The following is a 27,500-nucleotide window of genomic DNA, read 5'->3' as shown; positions in this document are numbered from 1 at the left end:
ATGCAGGCGCTGGAATACCATTAAGTCCGGGTGTAGTTTGAAAACACAGCTGTGCGCGTTGTTTCTTGTGAGTCATGTGTCGAGTCTGTTCGTGCTTTCTCGCAGGGACTCCCAGCAACAAATCAAACAGTGCGACAAACCAGGGTTTTTTTTCTCACTTTGAGCATGGACATTAATCCAGGTTGAAGCCACATTTGTTACAGTTCTGCACACAGGAGCTTTTGATTAGAAGCCCAGCTGAGGCAATTTCTTCCTGTTGAGGGAATCCAGCTAATCTCAGCGCTGAGGATCCTCACAGCTCCTCGCAGCTTAAAAGCATGTTGATCCGACACCTCACATAAACTCTGCACAAGCCCAGTCACATTTCAAAGTGTGTCTGAACTGAATGAGTCAGCCAGGCTTAGAGTCTGTCAGAGGAGAAAGTTGAAGCCAGAGCTGCTGGATCAGCCACAATACATTACCTACTGGGCTTCACATCTCAGTCTGAGGACCAGGGGAGGCAATATGTTGTTTTACTCTCTCTGTTTGAGGATGTCTTTTTCTCTCTCTCTCTGTCTTAAGAAGCCTTTGGGTTCCTTGAAAATACTGCAATCCATCGTTTCCTTATTGTCTCTCCTCTGTATCTGTTTGTTTTCTCCTGCCTGAAGGGCGGATGATGAGGAACACATCCGGCTATTTTCACCCTCTCGCTCTTAAATTTCTCCAATCACTTTATTTATTTTTCCTTTTCTTATTTGGTTTATTCTCTTCTTTTTTTTCTTACCATGTGAATTTCTTTCCCCTTCATTTTGTTCTGTCATTTTCCTTCTCTGCAAAGATCCAGTTGTTTTAACTTTCAGCAAACAAAACAGGTTTGGACTGTCTTTAAGCTGTTGTGACCGTCACTCCAATGATGAATCCAATAAATACATAAGTGATCATGAACTGGAGTACATGAAGAGATGTGATGTTCATATTATGTCTTGTTACATCAGGGGGGAAAGAAATAATCAGAAATGTAATCATAAATTAATAGATTACATTATCCTAAGATACACACAATAATTGTGTTCCCCATTTAAAAAAAAAAAAAAAGAAAATATTTGGTCTTTTTTAGAATTTTATGTTTTTTCAAACAAAAAGTTAATTTAGACAGATGTATGCTCCTTTTTTCCACCACAATAACTGTGTTCTGGGTCAAAATGGAGCTGGGCCCTTTCGGCTACAGTCCAACCAGTTTACCCAGTTCAACAACCACGTATGCTTGTGTGATCTTTTCATGCCTGCATTCAGTTTACAATCACTAAATAATTTGACACACATGGTTTTGGATTATGGTGAGAAGTTTCTGACAAGAACTTGAACAGGACCCTCCAGGCAATAGTTTTAACCTCCATATTTTCCATATCTGAAAATATTGAGTAATCAATTCATTACAAACAAAAGGTCATGCTCAACCTGACTTTTAAACCATCTAGTTGTGGGCGACAAACAAAATCCAAATGTTGGATCTTTGGGACAAACAACCTGTTAGAGCTGTTTGGTTCAGTTTATTCTGGCCTGTTTTCTCAGAATCAAGTCGGCATTACACGCAAATACCCATTTCCATGCTAGCAGAGGAAGTATGTGGTTGTGAAACATAATGATACTTTATTAAGAGAGTTTTTTTGTTTTCTGTAACCATAAACGGAATGAGGTATGTTCCTACTTTGCTGTTTTCACTCCATGTTTCACTTTATATTTCTGTTTAGAATAACATGAACACAAAAAACTGGTGATTTATTTTCATTTTGGCTCATTGTAATAAATATGGATTATTTAACAGCTCAATACTGTTTATTATTAGGAATTAAGTCGCTGTGTTTAACTGTGTTAAAACTAAAACATAATATATAAATGTAGAATACTAGACTTTTGCTTAAGAACTGTAAAACCTATGAGGTTAAAAACATTGTGAGAGCACACAAAGTAACATTAAAATCTCTCTGTTCCATTGGGGTCTTTTTATTCTTTTAGAATTTATTTCAAAATAAAAACAAACAAACTTAAAACAGAACAAATAGTCATTACAACAAACAAAACAAGCTTCTTAAGTTAAAAAAAGGTCTTGGAAGAAGGTGAACACTTATCTGGTCCAAACCCCCCCAAAAATACCCTAACATGATGCAGGATCTCTGAAAAGTAATAGACATTATATTACATTACAATAAAACAATAAATACTGGTAATACACACAGTGAATCATAATATACAATATACATTACTTTCAATCCATATTTGCTTCATAAATTTTAATTATCTCATCTTTTATCATTTGTTTAAATGTTCCTATTGTCTTCATAGAATGTGACATGGTCCTTTTATATTCAACTCCCTCCAAATCAAGAGTTGATTGATAACAAATAAGGTCACTTTTTCAATATATAGACATTTTTACACATTAAACCTGTCCGTAGGCTTTTAAATCAATTTGTTGTCAGAGTTTCAGTATCTTTTTTTCATTCTCTAGTAAAGATTTGTAGAAAATAGTTTTCTTGCTGAGCATTATATCAAACTAATATTTGTTCGATACGTTATCTCTGAAACACCATAAACCCATTCAACCGTAAATATGGCTGAATGTTAATTTACCATACTGGTATTCCACAACGTGTCAGTATCTCTCAGTCCAACACAGGGTCTCTTTTCTCATCATAAGATCATTCAACTCCATTCATGATAACAGAGGAATTAATAAGTTAATTATATGTCTTAGCTTTTACTCAGCAATGGGAGCTCTATTTAACCTGCATGTCAACTTCAAGGGGAGGCGTGTAATTAGGATAGATAGCCAGATGGAAGAGATGGAAAGAGAGGAAAAGTGAGTGAAAGCGATCTGTCAGGCATTCAGCACAGAGTCAGAGAGAAGCAGGCAATCAATTCCTCTCTCACACTTTAAATTCTCTGGAAAGCTCTCAGTGTGAGGCAGGTTAATGAGCATCAGCTCACTGGATATTCTTCCCAACCTGCAGTCCAATCTTATTATGAGCTGAAATGATCAAAACTTCATATTCATTACTCAACATTGAAATAATTTTAATATGGATACTAATTACAACTACCATGAAGAAAACTTTAAACACAGTGGTTTTCTCTGCTCACAGGACAATAGATTGCAACCTACCAGTCCTGGAGGACATTTACAAATCTAGTTTTTTAACAAGGATTTTACAGATCATTAGTGATCCTTTTGGCCAACCCGCTACCGCAATCTTTGAGCTCCTGATCTCAGGTAAATAATATCGTGTGATTAAATGCACTTCATCTAATCACACTAAGTTACTTTACAAAACAGGTCATGACTTTAAAGAAAGCACTTTGAAATACCACCTTATTGTTTTAGTTTTTAGATGTATTCATGTATGTTTTGTATGTTTTTTTTCTGCTGTGTTTTGGTTGAGCTCTTGCAACTGTTTCTCCAATGTGGTTTTTATGTATCTGCAAATGGCAAATAAAGTGAACCGAACTGAACTGAACATACAGTTTGTTATCTTAACCATTCATGAAGTAAGGATTAAGAACAAGGATTACATGGTTTCAATGCACGACGGGTAGTCTAGAACACCATGACACTCACCGGAGTAAAAGCAAGAAACAAATAAACTTCTAAACAATAAGAACAGATAAGAGCAGTAAAAACAGGACAACTCTATAAAAATCTGTAAAAAGAAATTATAAAAACCTATAAAACCGATAAAAGAATAAATATGACTCAAACAAACTCAAATAAGAAATAAACTAGAAGCTAAAATGGTCGGACTTGAGCCTCTGCTCAAAAAAATCAGCGTTCTCTGCAGCCTGAGGAGGAAGTTTTTCTTTTTGTTTTGTCATTATGCTTCATAAGTATTTCTCCTCCTTCCCCAAGTCAGACAAACCAGTTATTCTTTCAGATGTTGAGTTTTACCAAGGCTGGCACACACATTACACAGCACTTCTTTATTTGCAGTATTTTTGCCCTAAAACTGCTGCAGCTTTTAAACCAGAAGGAAAAGATCTTTCCCTTCCTGAAAAAATAAGATTACCTTCTGATTCTATATCTCATCTACATTAGAAAATTCATGGCTTGTGTTGAATAAAAGGTCCAAATAACCATTTCCTTTAAAGTAGACTAATTACTGATCTTTAACATTTATTTTACACAAAATACCATCATGCTTGGAAAAATATTGTTCCACAAGTGTTTGATTGACACACTAAGCATGTGGGTATGTTAAATACATGATCAGTGTCAGCAGACAACCCTGCACATAGTGCATATAAATTATGTACGATTATTTAAAGACTTGCTAGTAATTACAGAATTAGTTATTGATAGTTGTGTTCTTTCAGTCTTTTCCAGGTAACAGCAATGCAGACAGTGTGGTCCAGTACAAGCTGCAGCAGCCGGCAGTCGCTCGCTACCTCCGCCTCATTCCTCTTGACTGGAATCCCAGCGGACGGATCGGACTGCGGTTGGAGACCTATGGATGTCCCTACAGTAAGTCCTTATCTTCATCATCATTGTCTTCATTAACTTTCTACAGTTAGCTTGAAGTCAGAAAGGCTAATTGTGCTAACTGCTAAAAACAGCCATTTCCTAATTTTCCCTTCTTTTCCACACTTCACCTCTGATACTTTACACTGCCTTTGTTTAATGTAAGGTATATCCCTCCAACACTTGTTTTTGTTATTTTACATCTATAAGTATGTAGACTTTGATAATCCTAACCAGCTAAATAGTGAGCACTCCCACCTGTGTCAACAAAGAGGTTTTCAAATTCTGTTTAACTTAAAACTGGTTAAAGGTACTTTCCTTTATGTTTTAAGCTCAAAATTTTGACTGACATATTATAAGTACAGTATAAAACTGCTCTGAACGTATCTGTAGCCAAACTTTCTGTATGATCGACTGGTGCACTTAACTCATTGGTTGCCAGGCAGCAGAGTCCTGTGGATTTTGGAGCATTTTGGTTCATCTTTTGGGACTGTGGAATGTGGCTGGATGCATCCATTAGGACGTCTTTGGGGTGCGCACTTGGAGCACATTCACAACATGTTGGGTGCACGCTGGGTTCGCGTTCGGAAGGTGCTTTTTGAAGGCGTTTTGACACCCTGGAAAACTGGCTTTCCTTATGCAGAAACTACTAAAGCACAAAAGACGTCTCTGGCAGCCAATGAGTTAGCAGAATCCTGTCATTTGCTATCCTTGGGAGGAAACTGACATAAGTAGGTCCAATAGATAATTTGATATGAGCACCTCATTTTTACAGTGACAGCAATGTTGCATTACATAGATTTTGCTAGAAAGAACCAACACCTGCAACAGTTGTATTGTACTACTTGAAAACTACTTGTTAAGTCTAAAGAAATCTCAAGAAATCTGAAAGTGCCAGCAACAATCTAAACTACGCATTAGGGATTAGCTATTTTATCATGCAGAGCATCGATATGAATAAATATTCTCCTCCACGCCATTTAAGTGCTAAAAACAGCAGGGCAACCAAACAAAATAAAGCTCTCTCCAAAGAACAGATTACTAAGTGTGACCAATAATTGTGCTATGTTTGCATCCTTTTTGACACATAATAATCAAAACAAACATGGATAAGAAAAACTATTAAAAAAAAATCCTAGGCACACTTCTCATGGTGCTGAGCATGGCCAACAAGGTCACAAAAACTCTAAAGCCCCACAAATCCTTTCCTCTGACTGAGACAAAGGTCTTGGCTGCAATTTTTTCTTGAAAAACCCTTCTTGAAAACATTGTACCAGTAAATCTGCATAAAAATCCACTTACTTTCCTCCTCAGCAGAGAACTTTGAAATAGAAGACTAAGAAGAAAAAGGGCAAACTGAAATCTATGCTCCACGTAGCATGCTAGCTTTTTTATTTAGTTAAACTGTTGAACGAAGCAGAATACAAAGAAAGTTCCAGCATTAAAAGAGAATTACAATATATATAAAGCCTGCTTGTTAAATAAATTACATTAAATAAATAAATACATTACATTCAGCAATATTTTATAGGTTTGTTTTATATAGTATTAGTATTAGCATCTGAAGGCTTCACGGTTGTCCTACAGACTCTCCATATTAACCCTCGATCACTGAAGCCACATGCAAGTTGTTGTTCTGCACTGCTGTAAACCATCAAGAAAATGACCATACATTAAGCTTAAAATGGCTTCACAGTGATAAATGTTCTGCGTTTATGTGTAAAATGATGATTCAGAAAGTGCAACATTAGTGACTCATCAAACTGCCTTTCCAGGGTTTCAAACCATAAAGTGATTGTGCACATACAGTTCAAATACGAGGTAATCAGCTGAAGGCTGTTTCTCTCCATTCTTCACTCAACAGTACTTTATATGCAGAAGGAAAAGTAGAGCCCTATGCTAGCTAACGTCTACAACAGAGTCAGATCTCTTCAGAGAGATTTAGATTGAATTTGTTTACTTTTTTTTTCTTTCTTTTAAAAAAAAAGTTGTTAATGCTATTTGAGGCATAAAAATGTGTTCACAATGGTAGCTTAGAATGCTAGTTGGATGTTGTGAGTCACTGTCAGATGATTTTTTTGTGTAGATTACAGCTCTACTTTTCATACCGTCCTACCCAGCAGGCTGTTCTTCAAAATGTCCAGCCTGAGCATACAAGACAACATCTGGCTGTAGACAAATGTTTTGACTCACAGTCAGTCAGTTAGTAAGGACGCTAATCACTCCTTCACCCTGACACTGTGTGCAGGAGCCCCACAAGGCTGTGTGTTAAGTCCTTTCCTTTACTCCGAGTACACGTTTGACTGAATCTCATCACATAACAGCAATGCAGTTGTCAAATTTGTGGATGACTGGATGGTTGTGAGGCTGACTGGCAGGAAATATGAGTCTGCTGACAGGGGAAGTATAAGAGTTGACAGTGTGGTGTAAAGAAAATAATCTCACATTAAGCATGAACATAACAGAAATGACAATTACCTTGAGGAAAAAGAGGGATGTATACACACTACTCACATCAATGGAAAGAAGGAAGACAGGGTATTGAACTACAGGTTTCTGGGCACCTGCATCAAAGAAGACCTTAACTTGACTGTAAACAGCAATGTGCAGGTGAAAAAGGCATAGAAGTAACTCTTCTTCCTCCTTTTACTTGGTTAAATTAATCTTCCGCAGCACCTGTTGTGCCTTACTACTGCTGTACTATCACGTGTCCTGACACACAGTATCCTGGTGTGACAAGGAAGCAGCTCTGCAGGCAGGAAGGCTCTGCAGAGGATTGTTAAAATTAAACAACATATCATCAGCTCCCACCACATCCTACCAGCTACCACCTACCATCTTTGTCTCTCATTAGCTGCGTTTCCATTATTTTTCGCTGAATAAAAGTAAAATATATTTCTACTATTTTGACAAAATACAGTTGTGGTTAGCATGTTTCCATTGGGTGATGTTTGGCGCTTAAGTCGCAGTTCTCGTAATATCTTTTTGCGTGGACAAGATTTTACAAGAATTGTGACTTTTGCCAAGTCTCCAGGTTGCGAGGTAACCAGGTTGCCAGGTAGCATTGTTTCAGGGCTTTCCACTTGCTATGAATTATTTTCCACTGCTTTTCTAAGCCCCTTTCCCTCATTTATTTTTCTTATTTATTGTAAAATTCAGCATTTTGCTGTTGCTTTACCTTTGTTGTTCTGTCTATTCATACCATGACATGTTTGCTTGAAGTTAACTGTAAATGTGACACCCCCCCGCAACATCACGTCTGGGAATGTGTAAAAGCTGGCAATGTTTCCATTCTACTTTTGCAATATGCTTCTATACTGTAACGTCTGGGAAACTACCTCATGAGAACAGAAAAACCTTTCAGCCATATTTGCGAGATTTTTCTAAATTTAGTGTGTTTCACTTACCAGATTTTTATTGCAATATTTACATTTTGTGCTACTGAAACACACCTATTGTTTACAGAACTCACTAAACATTCTCAGGTACCATTTCCACTCTGCCCATAACCTTTACCACCACACCACAGGTTTCCTGAACCGTTTCTACCCTGCAGCCATCAACACACTGAACGCTCAAATATGATTTACTTAATGTGTAACTTTTTCTTTTCTACCTACATCTACAAAAATTGTCACTACTAAATGGCTTATAAATGTATGTATGTATTGTGATACATTGTTGTATATAAGTTATATGTATGTGTGTATATTTGTGTACACACCTATATATGTTTGTACTTTCATAACATCCTACTTTTTTATGTTAAGCCGAGTGAAACAGAAGATATATGAATTTAAACTATTGTGTGTCCTTTCAAAGACTGTTTACCGGTAGCCACTTGGAAGAAGATGGTTTGTGAGGAATATTTAAAAGCTGGAATTTGATAAATTGCCTGCAGAGGTTCGGATGTATTCAGAAGTTATTTCAAGACGTTGCAGATAAATACAGTTTGTGCTATATTTATCTTTCCTCTGACAGCTGGTGTCACAGATGTCAGAGAAGATTCGTGGTGATCCTGCTAGAAACTAATGCAGCATCCACAGCAGAATCCTCCTCAGAAGGAGGAATGCAGGCCTTTGAAGGGAGCTGATAGCTGAGTGGGTTGGGTGCATGTCACATGAAATACCGAACCCCTGATTCAGAATCTGTTGGACCGAGATATTTCTGAGTCTGATTGCGCCCTTTCTCTCTCTCTCTCTCTCTCTCTCTCTAAACACTACCTGTCTTTGCCGTTTTTGTATGAGAAGGCAATTTGCATAAATCCTCCACTATCCATCCACCCTTCAGTTATTTATACATGCTTACTCCAATGCAGGGACACAGGGATAAGTGTTCATGTGAAGACCTAACCGTAGCATTGTAAGGCCATGTCCACACAAGGGTGAGTTTAGGTGTGACTGCTAAAGTTATTTATTGTTTGGACATTTCATATTTGGTTTTTGAAACTGCCCAAAGGTGAATAAATTGGAAAATGCAAATTATTTGCAACTTTTGCACACCTTAACCAATGCCAGCAAAGCTTCACCCTTATGGGGTGACAAGAATGATGGAGATGGAGAATTTAACTTCATTCACCATCGTTGTCATCTTTGTATCTTTGTTTACTCCACATGAACTTGCTCCACGTCTTATTGTATGGTTTTTGTGCAGTCATGTGACAGTGTGTTACCTATAGTGTCTTTGGAGGTTTTGTGTGTACAGATACATTTATTAAAACTATTTTATCTTTTCAGGAAACCGTTTTTAAAAGATTTAAATCTTTTCTGTCTCTGTGGGGATGTAGTCCTAGTTGAAAGAAAAATAAATTAAGCTTTCACTCCATTTTTTGCTTGTGTCTTCCTCTGTTAGATTTAGTTTTAGTTTTCATCAGAACACTGTTTATACCCCTTGTTGCATAGTCTGATGCCCACCTGCTGACAAAAAATGGTCTATTTGGTACAAGCTACTTGTAATTGCTGATTAATGAGAAAAACATTTTGTATAATTTAGTAATATGTCACTTGTTTATTAATCAATTTTGATATTTCTGAACTCTTTTTATGTTGCTGGGTTCACTTCTCCTGATGTGCATTGTTTATTTTGTAAGTTTTGCTTCATATTTATATGACAACTGGATAAAAACACAGCTTTTATTTGAGGATGTTGCAGCTTGTTGCACTGCAGTAACAGCAAAACTTCAAACAATGTAATTAATGCCTCCTTATAGGATAATAAGCCTGTGAGATACATTTCAATAAGTCCAACAAATCTTTTATCCAGGTCAAGTATCTTAACTTCATGGTATTTGGGTCTTATTGTACACTTTGGTAGATGAAGTACAAGTAGAGAAGCAACTGGTAGACCCACCCACTGCTGGTCGCATTGCAACCTGCTGTTGTTGGGATAATTACAGGAACTGGACTCATCACAGTTACATAGAAACAGAAACATTTTCTAGCTTAATTAGTTTGCTTGGTTGTATATAAATTAGACTGGGAGTAGTGTTTTGTGCGTGAATCAGATGTTCGGCGCTTGAGCCTGCTGCTTTGCAATCAGCAGGAAATACACTGGACAGTGCAATAAGAACATTGCTGCGAGTTAAGTGGGGTCAAAGACTTGCCAACTTCATTAAAAAACATTCAGTCAGAGAAATTAGTTGTACAGCCGAAAAGGAAATTGGATGCTGAGCTCAGCTGCTGCCTGTTTTAAACAGTCCATTTTTTTACTGCCTCCACTGTTTACCTTGCCTCACCTCAGCCCGAATCCCCAGCAAAGCGCCAGACACAGGCGGTGAATGGCTTGATGTAAAATGATAAACAATGCAGATTTGTTAAAAGTGTCTGCTGTAAACAGAGCCTCGCAGTAACAGGATGAATCCATGTCTGGAGTCGGTGAATGTTTGCGTCTGAATGTCTTGCTTTAACCCTCATTATGTTAAACAGCAACTATGTTGTGGATGTATAAGAAAACTGAGCAAACACGCAGACTGCCAGCTGGTAACCGTATTATCGCTGCTCATAATTAAGCTACTGGCTTTGGTAGGTTCTGCTTTGTATGTCTCACTGAAAACCTGTTTTGTTATTTATTTTCAGCGTCTGACGTGTTGAGCTTTGCCGGCAGCAGCAGCGGCCTGACATATCGGCCGAGTCCTGCAGCAAAGCGAACATTCAAGGAGGTCATCTCTCTGAAGTTTAAAACTCTGAGGAACTCTGGGAGGCTGCTGCATGCCGAGGGACCGGAGGGACTCAGCATCAGTCTGGAACTAGAGAGAGGGAAGCTGCTGCTTCTGCTCAGACAAGGTACCAAACATCATGATAGTCATCTCTTATAGTTTGTCCCCCAATTCGTGGTACTTTCAGAATGGGAATGGGAAAATGTGACCATGCTGGGAAAATGTTCATCTTAAAATGATTAAAACTGGCAAATTCTGCATTTCAGCTCAAACTGTAACTCCTTCATGATGTCTAAATAAAAGCAATCAGCAACAAAAATCACAGATTTAAAAGTAACTATGTTTGTAATATTTAGTAAAATTAGTGTACTGCTTTTAATCTCCATCCATTCATCCATCCATCTTCTGCCGCTTATCTGGGGTCGGGTCGCGGGGGCAGCAGCCTAAGCAGGGAAGCCCAGACTTCCCTCTCCCCAGCCACATTTGCCAACTCTGCGGGGGGGATCCCGAGGCGTTCCCAGGCCAGCCGAGAGATGTAATCCCTCCAGCGTGTCCTGGGTCTTCCCCGGGGTCTCCTCCCAGAGGGACGTGCCTGGAACACCTCACCAGGGAGGCGTCCAGGAGGCATCCTGACCAGATGCCCGAGCCACCTCAACTGGTTCCTCTCGATGCGAAGGAGCAGCGGCTCTACTCTGAGCCCCTCCCGGATGACCGAGCTCCTCACCCTATCTCTAAGGGAGAGCCCGGCCACCCTGCGGAGGAAAAATCATTTCAGCCGCCTGTATACGAGATCTCGTTCTTTCGGTCACGACCCACAGCTCATGACCATAGGTGAGGGTAGGAACGTAGATCGACTGGTAAATCGAGAGCTTCACCTTCTGGCTCAGCTCCTTCTTCACCACGACAGACCGGCGCAGAGTCCGCATTACTGCAGATGCCGCACCGATCCGTCTGTCGATCTCGCGCTCCATCCTTCCCTCACTCGTGAACAAGACCCCGAGATATTTAAACTCCTCCACTTGAGGCAGGACCTGACCCCCGACCCGGAGAGGGCAATCCACCCTATTCCGGCTGAGGACCATGGTCTCAGATTTTGAGGTGCTGATTCTCATCCCAGCCGCTTCACACTCGGCCGCGAATCGCTCAAGCGAGAGCTGGAGATCACGACCAGATGAAGCCAACAGGACCACGTCATCCGCAAAAAGCAGGGACCCAATCCTGAGGCCACCAAGTCGGATCCCCTCAACACCTCAGCTGCGCCTAGAAATTCTGTCCATATAAGTTATGAACAGAATCGGTGATAAAGGGCAGCCTTGGCAGAGTCCAACCCTCACCGGAAATGGATCCGACTTACTACCGGCAATGCGGACCAAGCTCTGACACCTGTCGTACAGGGACTGGACAGCTCGTACAAGGGGGTCCGGTACCCCATACTCCCGGAGTACCCCCCACAGGAGCCCCCGGGGGACACGGTCGAATGCCTTCTCCAGGTCCACAAAGCACATGTAGACTGGTTGGGCAAACTCCCATGCCCCCTCCAGGACCCCAGAGAGGGTATAGAGCTGGTCCACTGTTCCGCGACCAGGACGAAAACCACACTGCTCCTCCTCAATCCGGCGGACCCTCCTCTCCAGGACCCCTGAATAGACCTTACCAGGGAGGCTGAGGAGTGTGATTCCCCTGTAATTGGAACACACCCTCCGGTCCCCCTTCTTAAAAAGGGGGACCACCACCCCAGTCTGCCAATCCAGCGGTACTGCCCCCGATGTCCACGCGATGCTGCAGAGGCGTGTCAGCCAGGACAGCCCCACAGCATCCAGAGCCTTAAGGAACTCCGGGCGGATCTCATCCACCCCCGGGACCTTGCCGCCAAGGAGCTTTTTGACCACCTCAGCGACTTCAGCCCCAGAGATAGGAGAGTCCACCCCTGAGTCCACCAGCTCTGCTCCCTCATGGGAAGACGTGTTGGTAGGATTGAGGAGGTCTTCGAAGTATTCTTTCCACCGACCCACTACGTCCCGAGTTGAGGTCAGCAGCTCCCCACCTCCACTGTACACAGTATTGATGGAGCACTGCTTCCCCCTCCTGAGCCGCCGGATGGTGGACCAGAATCTCCTCGAAGCCGTCCAGAAGTCTTTCTCCATGGCCTCGCCGAACTCCTCCCATGCCCGAATTTTTGCCTCGGCAACAGCCGAAGCCGCATGCCGCTTAGCCCGCCGGTACCCATCAGCTGCCTCCAGAGTCCCACAGGCCAAGAAGGCTTGATAGGACTCCTTCTTCAGCTTGACGGCATCCCTCACTGCTGGTGTCCACCAACGAGTCCTGGGATTACCGCCACGACAGGCACCAACTACCTTACAGCCACAGCTCCGGCTGGCCGCCTCAGCAATAGAGGCACGGAACACAGCCCATTCGGACTCAATGTCCCCCGCCTCACTCGGGACATGTTCGAAGCTCTGCTGAAGGTGGGAGTTGAAGCTCGCTCTGACAGGGGACTCAGCCAGACGTTCCCAGCAGACCCTCACAACATGTTTGGGCCTGCCAGCTCTGACCGGCTTCCTCCCCCACCGTCTGAGCCAACTCACCACCAGGTGGTGATCAGTTGACAGCTCTTGAGCCATTTATATCTACATTTATGACATAATTGTACCACCGTGTCTTAATACGGTGTCTCTGAATGGACACCACACTCCACAGGGTCACATTGGCATGATCACTCCTCTGCAAACACGCTTTACTCGTCCTGCAGGTATATTCACTAACAGACATTTTCTGTTAATTCATATTTGGGTGTGTTTCTGGTTTTGTTCCTCTCTGGTGCTCCTCCCAGTTGCTGACTTTGTCTTCCTGCAGGGGGGATCCTGAGATGTCCTTTATGTTTCTGTTCAGGTGTAGCCCATGGTGAAGAATCTGTTATTGGATTGCAGTGTTTCCATGTTGTGCATTTCATTCTTCTCTTTGTCTTCTGTTTATTTTCCTTTCTGTTCTCATTCTATCCTTTTTCTGTCTTCTTGTTAGATGCTACATGTTTTTATAAGAAACTAATTTCATCTGAATCCCTGTTTAATTGCAGCTCAGAATCTGCTTGTTTGTGGCGCTGAGTCAGTCCTGGTAACATGCTTAGATTGTCATTCGAATGAACTGGTTCATGCTGCGTTAATCTTCGTTCATGCTACAACAAGCAGCTCAGACCTGAGGTGAATCAGGCAGTTCAGTAGGAGGTCAACAATCACTGTTGGAGAAGGTTTCAGAAATAGGATTTAAAAGTCTGGCAAACCCATCCTAGCCATCCATCCATCTTCTGCCACTTATCCGGGGTCAGGTCGCTAGGGGCAGCAGCCACAGCAGGGAAGCCCAGACTTCCCTCTCCACAGCCACATTTGCCAACTCTGCAGGGGGATCCTGAGGCGTTCCCAGGCCAGCTATATAATATATCATCCCTCCAGCGTGTCCTGGGTCTTCCCCGGGGTCTCCTCCCAGAGGGACATGCCTGGAACACCTCACCAGGGAGGCATCCAGGAGGCATCCTGACCAGATGCCCGAGCCACCTCAACTGGTTCCTCTCGATGCGGAGGAGCAGCGGCTCTACTCTGAGCCCCTCCCGGATGACCGAGCTCCTCACCCTATCTCTAAGGGAGACCCGGCCACCCTGCGGAGGAAACTGTGGAGGAAACTGCGGAAACTCATTTCAGCCGCCTGTATACGAGATCTCGTGACCATCGATCGAGAGCTTTGCCTTCTGGCTCAGCTCCTTCCTCACCACAACAGACCGGCGCAGAGTCCGCATTACTGCAGACACCGCACCGATCCGTCTGTCAATCTCACGCTCCATCCTTCCCTAACTTATGAACAAGACCCCGAGATATATAAACTCCTCCACTTGAGGCAGGACCTGACTGCCGACCCGGAGAGGGCAATCCATCCTAGCCTTCAACTAAATATCCGGCATGTTTGATATTCTGAAGCAGCTGATGGAGGATGTGATGTCAGCAAGGAGTTATAGCCAATGAGGATAAAGAGATGAAGGAAGGGAAAATACAGAAACACATGAGGAGTGTTTGGTTACATGTTGATGTTTTGGGGTTTTTATGTTATTTTTGAAAACACCATAAGTGGGAAAAAAAAAGTTCAGCAAAGACACGCTGATCTTCACCGTGAGATTCATGAGTCATCTCACAGTGATATTAGTATGGAGCATCTCTGTAAATAAGGACGATGCAAACACCTCTAAAATCACCAGACTGGTTAAACCTGGATCCCACTCTGCTGCATCTCTGTCCAGTTACAGCCATGATGGATGGTCCCTGTTCACCGCAGCATGTGTTAGGGCTGGTCTCTGCAAGATGTGATACATGGCTTATGGTCTGTACAGAAAGGTGTGTGTGTGTGTTTATGTGCATATGTTTGTGCAAATAGGGTTAAAGCACCTTCAGGATTCCCAGCCTGCTTCATCTGTCCACACAAACATGTATCCCAATAGTTTTCTTTCCCTTCCTTCTCTTTTTCGTATCCTTGTTTCTCCATCTTCCTACTCTCTATTAATCCCTCTGTCTGTACCTGTTTCTACCTTTTTTTTCCATCCGTCATCCTTATAACTTCATATTTTTATTTTTAAATCTTTGACAGTACAAAACAGCCACTCTATGCCCCCTCAAACATTTGGGGTCTATGATAATCTGTGCCTCTCTTTTAAAATGACCCAGACATTATTAGAATATGTTCACCATTACCTTGAAAACCTGAGTGTCAGAAGACAAAGATTACAGGAGCTGTTTAGGAAATGTTTTAAAACGTACAAGCTGACAAAAAGGCATTTGCTGTGGCTGTGTGAGGTTCTGACCTGTCTCGGTTTTGCAGCACTTCCGAGCTGAATGTTCATCTTGTAAATGTTGGTGTAGGATCTACGTCCTGTTGGGGAGATAACAGCTCTTTTAGATTTTAGCCGTATTAGCTGTGTCACTAATGTGATGTTTAATTCTTTGGGGTTTTTTTTCGTTTTTTTTCCTTTTTTTTTTGCATTAGTTGTAACTAGAGCTGCAACTATCGAGTACTTTTGTAATCGGGTACTCTGTCGATCATTTCTTCGAGTAATCAAGTACTCAAGTAACAAGTAATTTTTTTATTATTATTATAATTTGTAAAACAAATACTAGAAACTCAACCAAAGTAAATCTATAAATGTATATTTGTGAAGCTGTTGCATGTGTTGTTACTACCTAATGCATGAGGAAAATGCTTTAAAATATAATACTTTTAAAATGTTTTAAAAGTATCATATTTTAAAATGTGCCAACGTGTTTGTGCACGCGCTCAATGTGTGGAGGAACAATTCTCAACCGGTCGCAAATTTCTGCCTTTTAAAAGATTAAAAAGAAGAATTCACGTAGGAAGAAGGACTGACTTGTAAACATGTCCAAAGTAAGAACTAGCCGATGTCTTGGTGGACGACACGCCTGTTAAAAGTGTGTCTGTTTAAATACAGATTAAAAGATTGCTGCAGGAACAGAGGCTCCGCCTGCCGTCACACGCTGCATAAAACATGCTCTTTGACTCTGCGTGTGTGCAGGAGAGACAGATGAGGGATGAATTACAAGACGGTTAACGTGCATTAGCAGCAGACACCTCGCCATGCCTCGTCACTGCTGACTAATATCGCAGGTTATAACACTGTACGTTTAACAGCCGCTGCTGTTGTTGATATAAATCGTGATGCTGAATCTCCTCCTGGAGCGGTGAAGTGTCGGTGGGGGGGGGGGGTTCGTTTCAGGTGCAGCAACATTGACACCTGCTATACAGCACACACACTGCACTACGTTTTCTGCGCTTTTCAGTGTGAAATGGTCCCACGCTTGCGACTTTTTCGGTCTTTTCCTCCCCTCTTCTTCATTCTCTGCCATTAGAGACCAAAGCAACGAGAATCTTCAGACAGAAAGCAAACCGCTCTCCGCTGCTGTTTGAAACGTCCGTCATCAGTCCGGGTGAAACAGTCATACTGTACAGACACACCGTAGGCGACAAATTCTGTTTTTATATATTTTATACATGTTTAGATGTTTTATATGTTTACTGAAACAGTGATGTAGTCCCTCCGAACAGCGCAGTGGTCTGAGAATGCCGCCATGATGCATACATTAAAATATATCACCGCGTGATATTAATTAAACGACGCCTCGAGGCAGATAATTTGCCTCGATCATTTTTTGTACTCGAGTTACTCGGGTTACCCGAGAAATCGTTGCAGCCCTAGTTGCAACAAAGTTCCATAGCATGATTTCTCCACCTCCGTGCTTGGAGCTGGACAGGTGTTTTTTATAACACTCTGCATCTGTGGTTTTGGTGTTTGCACAAAGCAGTTTTATCTCATTGCTTAAGAGTTGTTAACAAAAAACCTGGCTCTGAAATTAGCAGAGAGGATGCAGGAAAGGTTTTTCTTACAAATGCAAATATTGGACCACAGTATAAAGTCAGAGTGAGAATAAATTTGCTGCCCGCATACTTAAAATATAGGAAAAGATATTTGCTTTTTTTTTTTTTTTTATCTTTTACTGTTAAATATTCTTATAAATAGATATTTGACGTTTTTTCTTTATTATTTAAATTTACTTTGTCTCAAAAAGAGTAGCTTGGTTAGAAGGAATAATTAAAATAATTCAGAAAAGTCTTGAATCGCCACGTTTCTTCATACAGAACCAGGACGGCAGGAAAAGGGTGCAGTAAGAATTTAAGATTTACATAAATAAAGTACATCAGTGAAATTGTAACTAGTTTCAAATAAAACATTTGGTGTGACCATTTCTGTTCTTTAATTTGTCATTTTATCTAAGTCTGAATCTTTACTTATTTATTTATTTATGTTTTTGTTTTTATGTTTACCTGATTTTTGTTGGAACTTTTTATAACTCCAGTGTTTCCCTCATGGGGACCCACCACACCTGCTGGTCTGCAGGACGGCTGCAGCAGCAATCACCCTGTCGGTGGCTGAGGTGGGACCCCGGCCTGCTGTGATCAGGGTGGCTCCTGTAGCAACAACCGCTATGCTGTGTATGTGTTGGTTTCACAGACTGTTAATTTAGGGGTTTTGATAAGAAGTTTGTTTTTGTTTTTTTTGCTTTTAATGTAAAGCACTTTGCATTACGTTTTTATTGGATGAAAAGTACTTAAAAAATAAAGATTGATAGATTATTTGATTGATTGACCTGTGTGGTCACGGTGGGCTGGTTCCTGATGTGGATGGATACATGAAATATCTTTTTCTCCCAGCTGCATCAGACAGATTTTTATTATCTTTATTGTATTTAATTTCATTCAGTTAACAGACAGGGAGGAGGGAGGGATGGGGGGAATTTGGGGGGTGAGGATACTTCTTTTCTGTGTGTGTGTATGTATGTGTATGTGTGTGTGTGTCTGTAAGTGCATGAAATTTAAAATGCATTAGCTGTTCTGGTTTTTTATGTAAAGTCACTTTGTGCTGCTTTGAGGCATGAAAAATGCTTCATAAACAAAAATTTGAATTTGAAATCCAGGAATATTTCTCTGTTTGGCGTTTCAAAGCTTTTTTTTTTCAGACTTTGGCTGCATTTTGTTCCATTCTATGTCAGGATGGTGATTCAGTAATGTTGCTGTCCAGGCTGTGGGGAGGAGTCCTCCCTCCATCAGACCTGCTGACGCTGATTCTCAGTCCAGATCTCATGTGATTTAGCATACTGAAGTCTTTTCTCCTCTATAATGGCTTCTTGGTGGCCATCCTTGAATGGAGACCATTTCTGATGAGGCTTCAGAGAAGAATCAGCTGAAGCTCCAGGTTCATCTCTCAGGTTTCTGTATCAGGTCATTGATCGATGTTTCCTTTACGGATATGACTTTCAGGCGATGTTTGTCTGCTATACTTTTTCTTTTTTAAGTTTAAAAAAATCTTTCCTCCTTCATTTGCTCACTTCCCTCCATTTTTTTAAGGTCACATTGGACGCAAAGCTGAGACACACCACATTATCTGCTAATAGGTGTTAAGGAATCACCCTGTTTGTCCAGAAACTACTTTATTTTGGGGAAAAAGGACATTAGTGTTGTTACACGTGTTCTTATCATTAATCTCTATTGCATTTTTTACATAAACTATTTTTCTGTTATGATCTCCTCTTACTACTTTGTCCTTGACAAATATATTCAAACAATCCTTGGTGATATTTATCAGACCATCTTTTCTGTTTCTCTCCTTCATCGTTAGGTATCTGTCTTTTGGAAAGAGAAAAAAAAATTTAAAAAGCAGCTATAACTTTTGTTTTATTCTTTTCTTGGCATCATATGTTAGATTTTGTGTAATTGAAATAATCTGCTCAGCTCTCTGATGCTGACATCGTACGTTATCCTCTATGCTGCTAACATGGACAAACCCAGGTGTGTAACTTCACACCAGTTGATTTGAGAATAAAACTACGCAACATCCCAGAAACAGCAACTAGAACACAAATTAGACCTTTTCTGATTACTGTTTGGCAGATGCTTATAGCATTAGGATGTAATGTTATCTGTATGGTAGACTGAATTTCACACCTCCGTTATGCTCTCTTTATGGTTTTCTTTTCATCTCATTTTCTGCATCACTGGATTTTTCCAGAAAATCGGCTTTTACATTCATTCTTGTCACAGTTTCAAAGTTTGTCTTGTGGTTTTAACTTCCGCTGGAAAAGGGAATAAAAAGGCTAATTCCTGTAAAACAGATTTAGAAATACTACACCTTTGTGTTCTGTTGACTCACGTTTAGCTGTAAAAGCCCTGATAAGGGAAGAATTTGTTATGAAATACACGGACACCAGCTTTCCTTGGCTCCTGCATGTATTTAACTGAAGCGAGGACATCACATAAGCTGCATACAACATTTGGGAACAGGTAACACTACATGTACAGTTTTGTTACCAACATTTGCAGATCAAATATTACACAGGAAAGAAAATTGAAATACTGCACATGAGTTTGTTGCCAGAATTTTAAGGATTCTCTAACCTGTTTGTTATCCCACAATAGACAGCACTCCTGACAGTACATGAATTAAACACAAAGCACTGCAAGGCAATTTCTATGGTTCTTATCATTAATCCAAGCTGATGTACAGTGAACCAGTTAGCATAGGACACGATTAGCTTTAAGCTAATTCCTTCAACTTGGCATATGGCTAACAGTTCCCAGAACTTACTTTATTACATTTAAATATTCAATTTCACAACAAAACCATATTAACATTTGCTTAACCCTTTTAAGAACTCAGATTGCAATTAAAAAGGGGTTCTCACCTGATAAGGGAAGAATTTGTTATGAAATACACGGGCACCAGCTTTCCTTGGCTCCTGCATGTATTTAACTGAAGCTAGGAAGCAGTGTCTCGTTTTACAGCTCAACAGGCTCACACTCCCCCTGCTGGCGTCCCCTGGTAACTGTTTTAATTTCCTTCTGTATTCATTCAGAACAGACAACATTTGGAAACGTCTTGCAAATAAAACTTCTAATGAACAGTTGAACTTAAAATGTGGCCTGATAAAGTAATTCAATGTCTAATTGACATGTTAAAAAATACAGTCCTTCACATAGCCAGTGAGATTTGATTTTACTCCTACGACTCTTATTGATTCTGTAAATATTCAATTTCATTGGTTCAGCTCCTCTTAATCTTAAACTTAATATTGCAGATGACACTAATTTTGTTTAGCTTTTTGTGCCATTTTTACTCCATTAAAATAAAGAAAAGTCACTTCCTGTTCCAGAAAGGAGGAAAAAGCCTCCTGATCCGCTGCAAACGCCTCACACTGTGACCCGAGGTGTGAAACGTTACAAAGCCTCTGTCTTTGGGTTTTATGAGAGTCAGCTGCTGAAGTAATGATACCAGCAGCTTTTCTGATATCAGCAATCAGATTTTGCGCCACTGTAATAGAATAGCAGACAAGATATGGGAAGTGATGTTGTCTTGAAGGCATGTGAAGAGGGATAAAATTACCCAGCCTGTGTTCAGCAGGCTTTAATGACAGCACAGTCAATCAAAACCTTATTTGTGGGCACAAACTGCTGCACCAATTCACCATTTGTATATTTTTATTCCTTTGTAAATGACTTCATGTTCATCTGAATGTAAATAATTGTTCAAATTACATTAAAATTCTTAAAATGAACAGATTAAATTCATGGTCAAATAAGCTCATTTTTAGACGGCATCCAGAGTCTTTTCCTTTTTGGTCAGGCAAATGTTCAGGTTCCTCTACAGCTCCTCGAAGAGGAGTGTATACAGGATGTCTGCATCTCCGTCCTGAACCTGTTACCCGACCTCAGATGAGTGAGAAAAATTAGATAGATGGAGAAACGGCATAAATATTATAGAGACGGTCACATGATGTTTTTAAGAGGGAGTTAAGAATCCAGAACTAAATCATTTCGGATAACATTATACTCCTGAGGGGTTTATATGGAAATAGTAATTCCGAATGGAGGTTTACAAGGAAACATGCCGTTACTTAATTCCACTTTAGATCGGTGAGTTGAGAAAGGGTCTGATTGGACAGCAGGTGGATGTTACATATTGACGTCGACCAGAAATAAACAAAGTCCAGTTCCAGCTTCTTGTCTTTTTGATCGTAACATGGAAAACTACCTATGAAGATAGACTACCAAAGACAGGAGGCAAAACAACGCCTCATCGGGCCCCAATGACGCCTCATACGTGCGTCATCCGGGCGGGACAAGGAAACAAGAATGTGCAGAACGATCGGAGTAAGCTTAAAGAGTAATGAAGATTTACACGACAGAGGAACTAATCTGTTTGGATTGGAAATGCAAATAAATCAGCCACTTTCTTTGGAATTACGTTTAATTCCGAATTGTCTTTTTCACTCAGAAACAGCTGTTTACATCCCCACTTTGGTTAAAAGTGGATTCAGAATTAAATAAGAATTAAAACTCTCTTGTTAATGTGGCCAATGTACAAATCATTACTACACTGTGACTGTTTACATGAGAAACTATGAACTGGACGATTATTTGATAACATTTTAATCCAGAATCCTGTCTGAATGATTTCCTAGTTAATCTTTACATAAACTATCTCAAACCTGATGGGTGTCTTTCAGAGGATTTGTAGCAAGAGAAGTAATGAATTTCCTGTTGTTACACCATCAGTAACCTCAAGCATGTCAGAGCTGTTCTGTGAAGTGGTGTCTCCGTCACATCCTGCATTTTAGGCTCAAGCCACAGGTGGACTTGATGCTTGCAAGCACAGTGTGAGCTGCTCCTGTTGCAATAAAGCATAAAAAACAACCCTCGTGTTTAAAATACTAAGCAGCTTGTACTACACCAAATGTGTAAAGTGCATTCTCACAGAAATAAAGATGTGTGAAACTCAGCACACATCTGATTGTGTGAAGCTTTCCTTGAGAAATCTTAATGAATGTCACATTGGGTGCATGTGAACTGGTTCAGTAACTTTACCAAAGTTCCACTCAGAAATATCTACGCAACAAACTATGGCTTTCCAGCTTTTACTGTCCAATTAAATGTAAAATAATGGAAGTTGTAGACACTCGTCCTGGCAGTAATGCAGGCGACTCACAGGAACACAGTTTCTGAAATGAGAAAAGAAAAGAAATAATCAAGTAGTGTGATTACTGGCCTAAAAGCACACAGATGAAGGCTGGGCCGTCAATGTTTACACAAACTGGGCTCTGTTCAGCAGAAAATTTGGGAGCTTTGGTTTCTGAACGTTGTGTGATATGTGAACACATGCTTCCCCTGCATGCCAGCGGTGCATTGTTAGAGACTTGGCACCACCATGTCTAGGCATCCTTCTTATTGGTAGCGCTGACTTTTTTTACCTTATCAACCTATAACACCTTGTCAACAGCAGCATTTATGCAAGATAATTGTGCGGTGTGTTCTCATCAACCTGTTTGGTGGGCAGTTTCCTCTCTGGAGATGAATTCGTGAACTTCACCTCCTGTTGTCACAAAAGCCTCAATCACCCTCCTGTCCTTGATATGTCATTATGTTCATGTTACATTTGGTCAAATCAGCTAAAATTGTGTTTATCGAACACTTTTTTATACATAGAAGCAACATAAAGTGCTTTATGTAATAATAATTTGTGTATGAAAATGTCATATTTAAAACAAGCCTTCACACATATGTACGATACATATCATATTGAGAATATATACTTGCTTACCACTCCCCTCCCCTTCACACACACACTACCTGACCCCATTTGCATTGCACTCTCAAAAATAGAGGTACAAGATAAGGACATTTCTGTACCTATAGGTACATTTTTAAGAAATGCTCTCTCAAAAGTACAATACTGGTCTTTAAGAGACCAGAAGCACACCTTCAGAGTATGAAAAAGGGTTCAAAGTGACATAAAGTACAAATTTGTACCATTTCGACCATAAGGGTACCTGCAGCATTGAAAAATGTAATGTTAATGGCTGTAATGTTACAAACTAGAGCAGAGTTGAGTGATGACAGTAGTACTACTTAACAGTCATTTACTACACCAGACAATGAAGGCCAGATGCTGCAAACTAAGTGTATGTCTGGTCAGTATTTTGAGTTTTTGAAGATTATTTCTAGATTAAAGATAAGATAATATTGCTAAGTTGCATGGACCAGGCCTAATGCTGTGAAAACATAAAAAAAAAACCTAACTTGATAAGGTGAGGTTGAACTTGATAAGGTACAAAAATAGACCAGAACTGAAGGGTACAGAAATGTCTCTCAAAAGAGTACACCCCCAGCGACAAGCATTCGTACCTTTTTAGGTACAAGATGGTACCTCTATTTTTGAGTGTGTAGCACAAACTCCCACACCCAGTTTCTGCATGTGTCTATCAAAATATATTACACCATAAATAGAAATAAAGATGTCATTGCATCGCTGATCCATATTGAGATCTATTCATACTGAGAACCACCCCCAAAACCACAACCACAGAGGGGGTCACCACAAGAACCCTCCCAATCTGGTCGGGCTAAAGCCCTGCAATGCGACCATAAGGCTGCACCGCAGGGCCCCATGACCACCTGGGCAGGGGCGATCACTGGAGCAACAACCCTGCAGGCTGAGCTGGCAAACCTCCATGTGTTGAAGACCCTTATGAAGATATCACTGGAGCTAAAAGTAAAGACGGATTAAAAAACAACAATTAGAACAAGTAAAAACTGCATCTACAGAAAGAAGGTTTACTGGTGATCCTGGTTCTGGTAAAGTGATAACGTGTCATCTGTGTAAAACTTTGTTCTGCGAGTTTTCACTGAGCTAAAATTATTGATGAAATATCATTTGTTTATTTATATCAAACTTCACAAGGCGTTCTTCATTAAATCTATTAATAATTCGTACTTTAGGTGTAAACTACATGTATACAGCCACAGCTGCCATGAGTCATACTGACAGACATGGTTGCAAAACCAGTCATGTGCCAGTGTTGTCAACACTAGACCCAACATTAGTAAAGCACATTGCTCAAATGGCATGACTGGGATTGGAACCATCAAACTTCTAATTATCCTATGACCTACTCTACCGCTTGAGCTAGCCGCTAGCTGCTAGCTGCAGAGCTGTCGTAACAGTGAATCCAGAATGAATACATAATGTGTGGGCTCTCTCTGGGTCCTCCCACAGTCCAGGACATAAGTCTAGGTCAACTGGTAATTAGTGAGGACTGGTGACCTGTCCAGGTTTTACTTTGTCTCTCATTTGTGTTGGGATAGGCTCCAGGTGAAAAGTTTTAGAAAGTTAAACTATAATGAAGAAGGACTAATGCCAACTGATCAAACTAATGTATATCTGCTGACTTACTGGACATAATGGTGATTTTTCATATTCATTCTACCAGTCGATCTACGTTCCTACCCTCACCTATGGTCATGAGCTGTGGGTCGTGACCGAAAGAACGAGATCTCGTATACAGGTGGCTGAAATGAGTTTCTTCCGCAGGGTGGCCGGGCTCTCCCTTAGAGATAGGGTGAGGAGCTCGGTCATCCGGGAGGGGCTCAGAGTAGAGCCGCTGCTCCTTCGCATCGAGAGGAACCAGTTGAGGTGGCTCGGGCATCTGGTCAGGATGCCTCCTGAATGCCTCCATGGTGAGGTGTTCCAGGCACGTCCATCCGGGAGGAGACCCCAGGGGAGACCCAGGACACTCTGGAGGGATTACATCTCTTGGCTGGCCTGGGAACGCCTCCCCCCCCCGCAGAGTTGGCAAATGTGGCTGGGTAGAGGGAAGTCTGGGCTTCCCTGCTTAGGCTGCTGCCCCCGCGACCCGACCCCGCATAAGCGGCTGAAGATGGATGGACGGAGAAGCCAAGATGTCATCAATGAGGCAAATAGCACTGTTTGCAGCCTTTACAAATGGCAGTCCACTAACAAATGGGACTAACAAGTCCAATTTACTACTAATGTGTGAGGTTTGGAAAATGATTGGTAAATGCTTCAACTGCCACGACCATTTTAGGTGAAAACTTCTGGAAAATAATTTTCTTACAGTCCTTCACTCTCAAAAATAGAGGTACAAGATAAGGACATTTCTGTACCTATAGGTACATTTTTAAGAAATGCTCTCTCAAAAGTACAATACTGGTCTTTAAGAGACCAGAAGCACACCTTCAGAGTACGAAAAAGGGTTCAAAGTGACATAAAGTACAAATTTGTACCATTTCGACCATAAGGGTACCTGCAGCATTGAAAAATGTAATGTTAATGGCTGTAATGTTACAAACTAGAGCAGAGTTGAGTGATGACAGTAGTACTACTTAACAGTCATTTACTACACCAGACAATGAAGGTCAGATGCTGCAGACTAAGTGTATGGCTGGTCAGTATTTTGAGTTTTTGAAGATTATTTCTATATTAAAGATAAGATAATATTGCTAAGTTGCATGGACCAGGCCTAATGCTGTGAAAACATAAAACATAACTTGATAAGGTGAGGTTGAACTTGATAAGGTACAAAAATAGACCAGAACTGAAGGGTACAGAAATGTCTCTAAAGAGTACACCCCCAGCGACAAGCATTTGTACCTTTTTAGGTACAAGCTGGTACCTCTATTTTTGAGTGTGTTCCAGTAATTTCTAAAAAAGTCTGAAAAGTTTCCGTTCTGCCTGGTGATGATTTTCCATGGAAAAAAGGAGGAAACCGCAGGGAAAAACACGATGATGGTCATATTTATTCATATTTGTAGGTCAGCTTTCTGTGTTTTGGCCAATAATCTCTTATTTTGATTCCAACTTTATTTTCCCTTCATCTTTCATGATGTAATCAAAGCATCCATTTAATGAAACATCCAACCAGTGAGGTCTTCCCCTCTACCTCCAACAACATCATAATTGTTCCATTAATCAATGCCAGTAGAGCGATCTTATTTGTTTTGAAGCTGTGTTGTCTTTCCTCTCATATTGATTGCATTGTCTCTTTCTATTCTCCTGAACTGAAATCAAATAAATCATCACAATAGCTGTGTTGACAGGGCAGACACTCCGCTGTATCATGAGGTAAATTTTAAAGTCTCTCCATCTAGATGAAGTTGTTTTTTTTTTTTTTTTCTCAAATTGCATTCAAATCTATTCCTTCACAGATTGAGCTGAAACATCACAAACTAAATGTGTCTGTGGTCCTGTGAAACTGGCAGCTCTCTCTCTCTCTCCGCAGTTGGGATCACCTCTCCTGAAAAAATACGTAATACATTTTTAATGTGCGCTCTCTGTAGTTCGCTCTCTCAGCAGAAACACAACGTTGTGTCCCCAGTGGGGGGATGGAGATGGATCCACTTATTAGGACCGGCTGGCGCTCATTTATCATTAATGATGTCTCACTAAGTTTCTCCCACACTTGTTCAGATTAGACATTGTGACAGATCTGGCTTTGGTTTTGAGTACAAATATGGAGATATACTTATATACTTAATGAGATGAGCGGCTGACCTCTCGCTGGTGCTCCCTGTGGGATGCTAAGAAATACAAAGTTGTTTTTTTTTTTTTTTGAGCAACACCTCGTCTGGAGTCTGACATCAGGTCAGACAGTCAGAAAGAAGCAGACAAGGAGGTCAGATAATGAGGAGAAAACAAACTTACAGGTCAGATAACAAACAGCAGGCTGTCAGATCAGAGCTGCTATAACTGGAGAGAAAAAGTCAAGCAGGTTGCATAACTTAAAAGAAAATTGACAGCTGATGGAAGAAAAGCTGCATATTGGATTAGCAGAGCCTGCGTCTGTAAGTCCAATAGCTCCAATAAAACCTGCTGTTTCTGCTTTAAAATGACATTTTATCTCCTCCAGTTTTATACAAAGGGCTTCTTCTTGTGGTGTGAAGATTAGAGCTTGTCCATTAAACACTGCTGATGTGTTGATTAAAAGCCTTAGTCTGGAAGTAATTTGCATTTTTCACAATATGATTAGATTTCATTAACGCTTTTTTTTTATTTTTTTTTTATCATCTCTTGTCTCTTCTTTCCGTTCATCCATCCGTCCTGACTTTTCCCCCTCTTCCTTCTTTCCTTGCCATCCTTTTTCATCTATACTCTCTGCCCTCTTCTCCAGTTTGCTTTTCTTGTTCTAATCCTCTTTTTTTTTTTTTTTTTTTAATTTTAACCTTTCTAGGCAGCTCTTCTTCCTCTGAGCACAGGCGTCTGGCCTCCCTCGGCAGCCTGCTAGATGACCAGCATTGGCACTATGTGGTACTGGAGCATAGAAACAGTCACCTCAACCTCACTGTGGATAAACACACAGAAAGAGTTCAGATCCCTGCAGAGTTCAGCCACTGGGGCATCAAACAGGTGCAAAACAACCACACACACCAACACAAACATTACGAATAACTTTTATGGCT

The 27,500-nt window shown here is 40.9% G+C and overlaps 1 protein-coding gene across 1 annotated transcript in view; it reads left to right on the top strand.

Annotated features, from left to right (window-relative positions):
- The window catches only part of LOC306758030 (contactin-associated protein-like 4), a gene marked incomplete at both ends in the record, with an annotated part of 189,104 nt that overhangs the window by 81,331 nt on the left and 80,273 nt on the right, over positions 1–27,500 (top strand). The window contains 3 exons of the mRNA XM_079243245.1: positions 4,348–4,495; positions 10,567–10,773; positions 27,272–27,447. Coding sequence (XP_079099371.1) covers positions 4,348–4,495; positions 10,567–10,773; positions 27,272–27,447 — 531 coding nt within the window. The remainder of the gene's footprint in view (positions 1–4,347; positions 4,496–10,566; positions 10,774–27,271; positions 27,448–27,500) is intronic.

Source organism: Telmatherina bonti (genome assembly GCF_933228915.1).
Source record: "Telmatherina bonti genome assembly, chromosome: 7".
Taxonomy (NCBI): Eukaryota; Metazoa; Chordata; class Actinopteri; order Atheriniformes; family Telmatherinidae; genus Telmatherina; species Telmatherina bonti.
Note: the sequence above shows the minus strand (reverse complement) of the source record. Positions and strands in the feature narration are given on the sequence as shown.